The following is a 12,224-nucleotide window of genomic DNA, read 5'->3' on the forward strand; positions in this document are numbered from 1 at the left end:
TAATTTAAATTACTACAGTACAAAGACAAGTGAAAGGAAAAAAAATAGCACTTTTTTTCCAAATGGTTGGTGACAAGTTCTTCTCAAATCACAAGACTTCTTCAAAATATGCTTAATTCATATTTGTGCCAAATTAATTTTTAAATAAAATTACTGATTATATTTTACTTCTCTGGATCTTAAAGTTAATTTGGTTGCTCAGTTATCTCTTTAAAATGCAATGCTTTAGCGGGATAAAGTACATCAGCTAAGCCTTTTCTTATTATTATTTAAAAAAAAGCAAAGATTGAATATGCTGCAGAAAGATTAGCTTGATTACATTTAAAGAACCTTATCAAAGCTCTCAACATTTGTGTTTTATTAACTTCACAAATCTATAGAAAAACTAAATACAAAGACACGATTCCCCCAAACATATCATCATACCGTAAGGTTCTGTTCCCATAACATCCCAGGTCTCCAATACCAAGATCATCAGCCATTAGTAAAATGACATTGGGATTCGAAGCACTGTGACTACTGAGACTCTTTATGGCACACTGGCAAATTATTAGAAATGAAAGAAGTCTCATCTTCTTCCTGGTGTGTAAAAGCAGGTGGAAACATTATAGATAAAGACCATACTTTTTGTTATTTGACCGTTCCTCTAATCTAGTCCTATTATTGCTCTGGATTCTATAGTAGAAGAGAAGGAGAAAATTAGATTGTCATTTTTTTGACTTTTTTCCTCAAGAGATTTTTTTTTCCACTTTATTTCCTCTCCCCCATATTTTTTAAAATTAAAAATGCATTTAATGTATATCTAATGTCCCTTTCCATCCCTTCCACCCAGAGACAAAGCCTTTAAATAAAAACAAACAGAACAGCAACAACCTCAGAGACAGTACTTCTGTAGAAACAGATAGCACTATCAATAAATCATGATAGCAAATAAGTCTTTTTTTTTTCTTTAGGCTTAAATTTATTTTGAGGAGCACAGAAACTAAAGTCATTTAAGGCCACAATTTCCAATGTTCATTTAAGAAATAAGTTCATCGAATTCTGCCACTGAAGTAAATGATTGAACTTCTTTTCAACAAGGGGAAAAAAAAAATCTATCTGGAGTTTCTTGACAAGAATAAACATTATGGCAAAGGGGATGAAGGGGCATTACCAAATTATTGAAGTTTTATTAATTAATTATTGAATGTTTAAAAAAAACCCCAACTCTTCACAAATCTTTTAAAAATCAGGGCCTACAGCAAATATCTGATACCAAATCAAAATGGTCTATCAACAATGATGATGCTATATTCAACTTAAAGGAAGTAGAAAAATATATTGCACACAACAGTACATACCATTATACTCTTTTATGATAAAAGCAGAGTTTCTTTGTCAATGTGAATATTATGAATACTATTTTACCTAAACAGGGATTGTCAAATCTCTATTTTAATCTTCATTGACAATGTTTTGGCTGAATTTGACTCCCTTTAGGATGTGATGTGGCACATGCTGTTGGAAAAATGGCACCGATAAGACTTGCTCAATGCAGGGTTGCCACAAACCTTCAATTTGCAAAAAATGCAATATCTGCGAAGCGCAATAAAACAAGGTATGCCTATACATTCTTCCACTTGTGTATCCTTCCAGCTTTTGGCAATGAGTATTTAAGGGTGGAAGATATATACATAGCACATTATTCAACCCCATGCACCTTTTCTTCCTGCATGAATTTGTTTCAGACCATTTTGAACCAATTTGCACTTTTTTGACCTCCATAACATCCTGCACAGGCTTCAGTTTTAAAGGATTACATTCTAGATTCAGGTGTCAACATTTTTCCTTAATTGCATGTTAGACATGTTAGTGCTATTTTGAATCCCTGCTTCACTTCCTCTATGGTAAAATAGGACTAATAATACATCTTTTCCTTCCAAGGTGGTTGCTAGCTTGAGATTTCTGATGGTGCTTAATTTCCTACAGCAATAGGAGTCACATAAGTATTTCAGTTCCATACATAGAATTATGCTATTTCAATCTACAAAAATGTAATCAATATATATGAACATATATACAAGCATACATAGAAAAATGTGCCCACATGCACATCTGCACATGCATGTGGCTGCATACACACATATACCATACTTTTTCTGCTTTTCTTCAAATTACAGTATTGGTGTTCTAATATACATTGTTCACTCACGTTAAAACAAATTTAGTGTAAAATAAATGTGTAAGATAAAATGGATAAAAACAAATAATAGAAATTATCCATTATTTGTCCTTATTTTACAGGAATTTACCAAACACTTCTTCTCATTTCGTGTTTTAGTTTTCTGCATAAAAAATATAGGCAAATCATAAAGAAACCGAAAATTTTTTTCTTCTTTTTCCTCAAGCAAATTAGAATTATGGCTAGTTTTTTCATCAGTTAACTACACCTTATCCTGATTATTACAGACACATGTATCTTTTAAAAGAACTGTGATTATAAGAGAAACTCTTTCAACTCCATCTTCCCAACTGAACCATCCCAACTGTTTTATTCAGTTTGATTAAGCAATTTATCTGTAACTATTCTTTTAATATATGTCTGCAGAATCCTTTGAGAAAATGCTTAATATACTTTATCCTTGAAACCAAATTTTTGATGAAATAAGCAACATTTAAAGATATTCACCTCATTAAAAAACGCTGTGCTATCCTTAAGCTTTATGTAAAAAATTATTTTACCTGGCTTAAATGAATGTCAGAACTCCAAATTAGTTTCCCTAAGAGTCATTAAAAATTACACTGTCGACAAAGTGAAAGATGGCCCTCCTCTTCCCCCAATAAGACTCTGCAAAGATAAAATTTCTCAGCTTCAGGAGAACCAGAAATGTAAGTTTTTTAAATTGTAACAAATGGAGAAGTAATTTATACTATTAAGTAATAATTTTCTGGTATTGTCTTAAGACTCATTCAAATGTTTCAAATAATTCCTCTCTTACAGTCAGTCATACCTGTTGTATCTTTTATGTCATACGGCCTTGAAAAAAGAAAGAAAACCATATACTTTTAGCATGCTCCTAATGCTATTTCATTTAGACAAAAATTACTTTGCATTTGCAATGGGCTAAGACCAAGTCAGTTATGACATCCTAACTGATCAGTAGTAATTCAGTTTCAATTACATGATTGCTTCTAACCGTTTTTTGTAGTGTAAACTCACTATTTTGTAATGCTGATTTAAAAAAAATTGTGATTTCTCCTCCTTCATTGCAAGACCCCCTAGAATCCTCTCCAACCCTCTACAGCCAGTACTTTCTGTTCATTTCCAAGAAACACTTCTCATGTCCAGGCACATTTGACAGGCTTTTTACATGTTTCCCCTCCTCCCCCCAAAAAACCGTAAGTGACACAGGCATCTTGCATCTTACCTATAGGTTAGGCACTTCAGACTCAGTGCCAAACTAAGATGACTCTTTGTTTTCTAGGTTGGAAATGATTTGCATTCAGCCCTCTCACAGTGCAGGCAGAGAGGGCTGGGCATAACAGTTTGCATATACACATACTGGAACGCTTTTTTGAAAAGTTCCTTTAGATTTCAGTATGCATCTTTAGGTAATTATGTACATACATGAAAATCTGTATTTAAGTCATTAAAGGTTGTTTCTTGTTACACAAAAATTTCACTTAGTGTGAGCTGGGAAAAACACCGTAACAAAAAAACATGTTTCTTGCTTAATCATGATTACTAACTAGGACTGAATCATATCTAGACAAAACCACAAAGCTTTCACCAGATATAAGTTTGATTTAGCTATCTTTTTAAAATGGTGTCTCAAGAGTTTACTAGTTTAATCTCAACTAAATTCCAGAATTAATGGCAACATTAATAATAAATATTATTTCTGTAGTAAATTATAACATGAATGGAAGATAAGACTATCTTTTGTGACATACTAGCATTATTTTGTTAAATAAAAATGTGTAACTACATACACATATTAGTGGATATACTTTTTCCACAATTACTGTTTCACAACATTTCATCTGTTAGCCAAACGTTTATGAGTAATTTCATTTTCAATGTGGGCTCTGGTCAGTAGTATAATAAAGAAGAAACACAAGATAACACGGGTAGTCATCCTATTTGCCAGTTATCCACCTTCCTGAGAAAGAGAATTCCTTTAACTGCTGATTGTGTCATGTCACTTCCTTGAAACCAGAGAAAAGTGTTCTAAAGAATTTAAAAGAAATATTTCAGATTCAGTAATTGCACATTACTAAAATGTCTGAGCACATGCGAAGGATGCATCTCTGCTCTGTCTTTGCAATCCACCACTTCAAGAGAATTTTAGGTCAGTGCCTCTGAGCACACATTTAGTGTTTAGCTGAAATATATAATAAATTACCATTAGATGTTCATAGAACATAAACATGAGAGAGCTGAGAAAGATTCCTTTTTGAAATCCATATCAATCTCAATAAATATTACAAGATGCTGACTGAGAAAATATGCAGAAGCTGTTGACATATACTATTATTAAATATCTGTTTTAATATGTGAGCCTATTAGAATAAGAACTTTATAACGCTGTATTAACCAACCTAACATGACACTTGCTTATGTACTTTGAGGGCTTAACTAAAACCTTCCCACAATTTCTAACTTCATTAATAGTTTTAAAAGCTGTCCACTCATGTTTTTGTTATATACCAGACCCAAATCTGTGAAATGTCTGGTTTTAATGCTGCCTTTTTCAAGGGTGTCAAATGGACATGAGGAAGAAGTACTTGTGTGATAAAAATTACTTTTGTATCTCTGCTTTTATGATAAGCAAGCAGACAAAGACTGTACAGTTCTACAGGATGGTGAGTTCCACACACGGAATTAACATCAGAGTTAGGTTATATCCATTTGAATTGGACCAACATATATACCAAAAGCTTCATCTCTTTGACTGATTACAGTGTATTTATTTTCACCTAAAAAAGAGTCAAACTGGTGCCTCCCAGATTTTCATTCATATCCAAAGTAATAGACCACAAAATGTTTTAAAAGGACAAAAATTGTCTAATTACAGGCAATACAGTGGACTAAGGTAGTAAATTCCACCAATACACTGCCTTCCCAGGGATAGTGGACAGGACTGAAGGTTGGTATATAAATTGTGGTCTTCAAAGGGACAGTAAGACAAATGGCCAACCACTTCACACTAAACTTCAATTTCATCCAATTTGAAAGCAGTTTCTAGGCCTTTTTCCACCGGAATGGTAGTCTTCAAATGCTTGTTAGAGGAAAGACATGAAACCCAGTGAAAAAAACCCATATCCCTGCCCTGAGTTACTCACTAGCATCCTCTAGAGTCTATTAAGACCAAAGCTTTGGATCTTATAACATAATATCATTGCATTTCCTCTATCCACAATTACTTTTCTAGTCAAAGTTATTTCCTGGAGAAACTGCAGTGAAATAGCTAGCTAATATTGCTTTGCTATACAAGGCTACCAAGGAACACATTGGTGAATAAATATAATTATCAGTCTTTTATATTATTTCTGAAAGGACATTCCATTTAAAGAAGAAAGAAGTTGCATTTGCATTAGTTTGTTCTCAAAGTGTGGAATTATGATTTTTAATACAGCTCTATTGTTATTTATACTTGCATTATGACAGCACTCACGGGTTCTCAGTAGAGCTCACTGTACCAGACACCAAAATAGAGATAAGCATGCATACAGCCAATATAATTTTACCCACATGGAAGTAAATGCCTAGATAGCCCCTATAGACTTGGCACTAATGGTGCAATCCAATCCATCTGAATTTATTCATCTTAAAGTTAGGCATTTAGTCTGAGCTAATTATCAAGTCTTCCTCTCTAATTAATAGAGACAGGCACCTTAAGAGGATGAGTCATCTCTTCTCAAGACTGGTGTAATGAAGTGTTGGAAGTGATGATCACAATCTTTTTCCACAGACTAGAAAGAGAGCCTAAACACCTAGGTTTGACTAGAGGCATAAGAAAGGAAGCCACCTTGATGGTGGGTATCTGTTCGCATGCGTTCAGCACAAGATGTGACCAAGCAACTTTGTGTGGCAAACAACCACTATAACTTCGCAAATAGTAGAATGTGCTCTACTAACCTTACTGCTGTAACAATTTCTTACTCTCTGAGTAATCCCACTGAACTCTGAGAACTAGGGACAATTCTTCATCAGTTTAAGTTGCAAAACTTTGCTCCAAGGGATGCATATAAGTATTTTGAGTTTCCAGATTGTATAACAATCAGGTATATATTCTGTCTCAAATAAAAATACTTTATTTTTTCATTAGTCTTAATTAAAAATGTTTGATATAAGAGTGATAACATCCAACAGCAAAGTTTATGGTAATATTGGTGATCAGGTCTCTGAATGAAGTAAGCTATAGCCAACCCTGTATTTAGCTTATAAGCACAAATGTGATCAGGCAAATAAACTTTATCTCTGACAGAACAGAAATTACATTCCTCACTGTTATCTGACCAAAATGTTATTTCAAGGAAGCTCTTGTCAGAAGTGACCAGCCAACAAGCTATGAGCTCAGTCTGACTCTAGTCCATGGCCTCCTCCCTGCTGCTCTCTTGCTTAAAGACTAATGCAGACACTGGAAAACTAAAACATCCTGTGACCTGCCAACCACTTTGATCTTATTACCTTATTTCATGCAATCCTTGTACAAAAGAGCTCCTGACATATGACAGCAAGTCTGTTAATGTGCATGTGCACTGTTCAGTTATTCGTGTGGAAAGCGGACATTTGGCTCATTTCACTGGAATGCACTTATTCACGTGCTCCCGACCCCCATCACACAATGGGGGATGCATTCATTCTGCTTATGTGACAGTGATGCACATGCTTGTCTCTCACGTAAGGGGTAGGAAAAGAGAGATCAATGGTGTGCCTATCACACAGCACACTCGGATCAATTGATTGCTGCAAGTAGCCCTCGAGGCTCTCCACAAAAGCTGCTCAGTCTGTCCCATTGTAAAGACTGAGCACTGGTGTGTTAAGAAGGTAAGTAAACTAATCAAGAGGAAATGGCTGTCAGGAATACTACCTACTTTGAACGCTTGCACTGTTTCCCAGAAAGAGTAATAGAAAAAACAAGAAACAATCCCCTCCACCCCATCCCCCCCCATTTATCCTTACTGCAACACAGTATCACTTTGGTCTGCATTTGGATTATGTCCATTTACCAAGCTACTGAAATCAGCATCGCTCTGGCTCTTTATGTTAAAATGAGAAGCGCTAGATGAATTCAGTATTGAACTACTTCCACTGGTTTCCATTAGCCAGAATATCCAGCGAATGATGTGTTCTTGTTCTGCAATAGTCATGAACATGTCTCAAGAAAAATTGGAATTTTTTAATATGATAAATTTTAGGGAGAAAAAAATAACCAAATTTAAAGCAAAAAGTAAGTTTTTAAAAATATCCCCAATTTAAAAAAATACATTTTTCTCTTTTATTTTTACACCTGAAAAAATGGCCTGTCTAGCATTTACAAAGTGAAAGCAAACCACTCTTTGTTGCTCTTTTGGACAAGGAGATATTCTCACTACATTGAACAGGGTTAAAGATAATTGAAAGAGTTCAAGGCAAAACAGTATTTCTGCAGCTCTTAAGTGTTTTTCACTGACCTAACATGAAACTAGAACAAAGAGAATAGAATTCTCCATTCACAATTTTTACTCTGCCCCAATTAACATAGTAGAAAAAAACCAAACACCTAGATTAAAAGAATTAAAAGAATTAATAAAATGATAGAAAACCTTTTTCTAACTAGTTCTAATACAGATGGACTCTACTTGCATTAGTCACTGCAACCACTAAAAGCACAAAACAGCTTTAAAATCAAATACATTTATTGGAAAATATATTTGGAAACAAAAGGCAAGGATCACGAATTAAGGCAGTCTTAAAAAACAAAAAAATATTTACCTTGGAAAGAACACCTGTGCAATTAGGAAGAGAAGGATTTTGAGCTATGTGGAGGCTATAAAATTGTCTAATTACAAACTACATAGATCAGAAACTTCTCCTGAGAAATGTGCAAGCCAAAGGGCAAAGATATTAGCATATACTTGCATATTAGCCAATTTTTATCCCAATACCAAAGCCTTAATCATTTATTAATTTCAGTAAGCATAAAAAAGAACAGCTGACTTACTCCTCCATCAAGAAAAAAGAATTAATTGTGAATATACTTAGCTTGGCAGAATATTTCAAGGATGTAATTTAAACATAATGGGATTAAGCAACAAGTAGAATTCAAGTCTTAAAAAGAATGATATCTGAAACAGTAAATAATTCTAAAAGTATTTGCATACAGTACAAGAAGAGGCTAAGGAGGTCCTTAAGGGTCTGACAGAAGAAAAAAACAAAAAGAGTGTAGATCATGTATATTGTATTACAGCAATACAGGAAAAACAGCAATCATCTAAGCCACAAAGGATTAAGAAAATCCTTCCGCTGTGTCTTAGTAGAACACACCTGTCCCTTCCACTCCCCCTTCCTTCTCTCATACTTTGTCTCTCTTTCATGGGGACGATAGGAAACTTTAAGTTCTTACTGTTAAAACAGGACATCATGTCTTTGCACATACAAGCTAATAGGCAAAGTCTCAACACCACAAATGAATGAAATGTATTATTAGCTGAAGACTACATTCATTTCACTTCATTGTCATCTTATTTTTTATGATATTTTAAGGGTATTAAGAACTATAAGAATAAAAAGTATTTCAGAAAGGCATATTTTCATTTTCTTGTGGTACATCAGTATCAACTTTCTTTTAACATTTGAGCAGTTTCTCAACAATAGCTCCAGGGGTCTCCAGGCACAATTATCTTTTGACCTGGACTGGAGCATGCTGCAAGTAGGTTTGAAATGAATAACCTGCTTTTTAAATCATTTTCAGAATGTCTTTGACAGGCGAGTGAAGAGTTAACAGGACTGAAGTTTGTCARTTGATATGCAAAAGAACTGATATGCACAAGAACTGATGTGAGCAAAGCTGCTGAACAGAGGAGTTAACAGCACTAAAGAAGTCCACCAACCGATATGCGCAAGGATTGGTATGCGCAAGGCTGCGGAATGGAAGCACTGACAAGACTGAAGAGGTCTGCCACCTGGGATCTGCACGGACCCCCGGGGAGGGGAGAAGCGATACGGAGGTGTTGTGGTCTTGCCTCGCTAGCAGGGTCCTCCCAGCAGACAAACAGACAGTCCTGTGATTGTGAAACTTGCTAAAAGTCAGCAAAAGCGGTGTTTGCCCAGAGCCCCAGCCGTATAAAAAGAGACTTGGGAGCCAGGAGAGTTTGAGCAGGGACGGGAACGTGACCTGATCATCCTCTCCGGCTGGACCGTGAGTATCCCCCCCTCCCCTTTTCCTGGGACGCTGGGGTAAGGTAACTCCTCGAGGTTGAGAGCCCTCTCACTAGGAGAGTGAACAAGAAAGCTTTCAAGCAGGGATAAGCAGTGCTTCCAATTAAKAGCGCAGTAATCGACGGTTTCAGGTTATCCTTTCTAAATTAGTAACTGRTGGTTTKGTGTTATCYTTYCTAAATTAGTAATCGCATTATTTTAATGGATGTTACTAATCCAAGAACTTGTGTGAGGAAATAAACATTTATTATTATTATATTACTGTCTCAGTCGTTGCTATCGAACCTTCACTGTGTGACTGTGCGACAGTTTTGGCGTAGTCGGCAGGATAGGATAAGGATAGGATAGGATACAGACTTAGTGGATACATAAGCTGGGGTAACCAGATAGAAATATTTTTGAACTATGTCGCTGTGTGAGTTATTGAGAAGGCACGGAAGCGGACCCTCAAGCTGTGGGATTGACTGGGCAAATGATAATTGGGAAAATGAAGCCTCTGTTGTGTGTAGGATAGAGGAAGTCAGAGGTAACCAAAGAGATGGGAAAGGAAAAGGTGGTATATGTGCCATCTTAGGGGCCTGTTTACTGGCGGCCCAACAAGCCAATCGGACCCATCAAAAAACTAAAGAACAGTTACAAGAAAAGGTGAAGGAGTGTGTAGATCTTGAAAGAAAATTGAAATTAGAGAAAGAGTGAAATCAGAAACTACAAAACAAGTTAGAACTCGTCCTTTCAACAGCAAGGAAGCCCCCCACAGCAGCTCAGATTAGAAAAATGTTGGTGGAGGACCCGGATGATTGGGACGGAGATATATGGGGAAACTGCAGTAGTTCAGAGGACGATGGTGATTTGTACCCTCCAGAACCCTCACCTCTGGATGTGCGGCTGGCTGTAAAAACCAAAACCGCAACAGGACCCCATGGGGGTAACGCTAGAACCACAGTTAGAACTACCCCTTACTCAGGAGACGAGATGGGAAAACTGCAAGAGAAWTACTGCAGGCAACCTACAGAAACAGAAACTGAGTATTTGTGGTGGGTATCCTTAACAGGAGGTGATCGCATAATACTAAGTGAAGAGGAGGCATCAGGATATTGGGGACCAGGAGTTTTCCTGACGGGTAGAGCTGGGAATCGCTCTCTCGCCTCCCAAGTAGCCTATTGGGCAGGGGGACAAGACCCGAGGAACAGAGGAGAACCTTTGAGAATAGATATAAATACCCATAGTGAGCTTATAGAAGCCATACAAAAGGCAGCTTGTGTACAGCAGATATATGAGAGGGGAGCCTACGACGTCCCCATGCAAGCCCCGGTAAGCCCAAACAGCCTAACACCTTTAATACAGGGATACGAGATCGCATTGTAGCTGCAGAGGCACACAATCATAATAACCTCAATCACCCCCCCCACATGCCAATACTGACATGGGCGGATACCTTGTTAGAAGTGCATCGAACAGCGCAAGAGATGGGGATGGATACCAAACCACGGGAAAAGTGCATTAGACGGACTACTGCCTCGTACGCCCCGAGGAGAGGACGTTCCCCACCCCAGGTGGCACGATAAGGAAATAGGAACTAAACAGGTAGACAGGGAGAAACGAAATAGATTGTGGCGACATGCCCTGGCATTAGGTGTCCCATGATCCACGCTACATAATCAGAAAACAGAGGACAGAACAGATAGTGAGTAAATTGGAACAAGTGAAAAGGGCGACTCTGCCATCTGCCCCACCTGGCTCACAAGATAGCAAACAAGAATCTAAGCCTAGTAACCCTTTCTCGGAGTTACGAGGAGAGTAGCATGATCTAAAAAACTAGGTAGTGCTGGTTGAAAATCAGGCCAACCAATCCGAGTACTATCAATAGCGCAGCAGCCTGAAAGTTTAGAACCCCGGATTGTGATTCTGGTAGGACCTAGAAAACACAAAGTTTCTTTTTTAATTGATACTGGTAAGCAAATACCAATTACCCTTAACAAGCCTTGCACCAGAAACAATACCAGGCTACCAAGATCTCCCATTGCAGTAGCTGAACCACTCACTGAAAAGTCTGACCTAAATGGAGTGTGGTTCACTGACACCTCTTCACACAGAAGAGCTGCGGGGTGGCAATCTAAACCCCGAGGGCCCCTTGCATGGGAAGCACTTGATGCCATGGAGAAAAAAAACACCAAATCAGTTCTCGGTGGATAATTCCTGATTATTAACCACTTATTCTGAGGCACCCCGCCTCGAGGAAAACATAAATGTGTTCTCTTACAGGATACCATGTGGAGACTTGTGTTCCTATTCCAGACAGCCCTGGTGACAACATTGATCTCAAACCCATGGGGCAGCAATGTCAATATTTGGGAAACAAAAGAGGAGGGAGACCTCATCCCTCAACCCTGAATGTAATTCAGAAGTAATCTTATTCTCAACATCACAAATCTCAGCTGCAGCATTCCTTACACCTGGGGTGGGAGTTGCTATGAACTATCAAGCTATAAAAAAGMBYSCATGTTCTTYAGCYAARACTATCAACACCACTTCTGCTGCCTTATCAGCAATGCTTAAAGATGTGCAAGCCTTGCGTGCCGGTGTATTAGAAAACAGAGCGGCAGTTGACTATCTTCTTTTACAACACAACCATGGATGTGAAGAATTCAAAGGCATGTGCTGCTTCAACCTGAGTGACCATTTGACCCTCATTGAAGGGGAGATCACAAACCTTAAACGCCTAGCTTTGGACATTAAACAGCATAATGATAACAGGTTTAATTGGCTGCAAAAATTGTTCCAAAATTTCAGACTCTCCGTATCAGCTTGACTCGCGTCA

At 37.4% G+C, this 12,224-nt stretch overlaps 1 protein-coding gene across 8 annotated transcripts in view; it reads right to left on the bottom strand.

Annotated features, from left to right (window-relative positions):
• STS (steroid sulfatase) overlaps nucleotides 1–12,224 on the bottom strand; it is a 131,052-nt gene that overhangs the window by 104,484 nt on the left and 14,344 nt on the right. For 6 of the 8 annotated variants that reach the window (XM_026069310.1, XM_026069309.1, XM_026069308.1 and 3 more), the window contains one exon: nucleotides 427–579. The exons of 1 other annotated variant lie outside the window; for it this stretch is intronic. In XM_026069310.1, coding sequence (XP_025925095.1) covers nucleotides 427–572 — 146 coding nt within the window. In that variant the 5' untranslated portion in view covers nucleotides 573–579. Of the gene's footprint in view, nucleotides 1–426; nucleotides 580–2,721; nucleotides 2,828–12,224 lie in introns of all 8 variants that reach the window. One more of the 8 variants, XM_026069306.1, reaches the window with a different exon arrangement.

Source organism: Apteryx rowi, unplaced genomic scaffold (assembly GCF_003343035.1).
Source record: "Apteryx rowi isolate R43461 unplaced genomic scaffold, aptRow1 scaffold_290, whole genome shotgun sequence".
Classification (NCBI taxonomy): domain Eukaryota; kingdom Metazoa; phylum Chordata; class Aves; order Apterygiformes; family Apterygidae; genus Apteryx; species Apteryx rowi.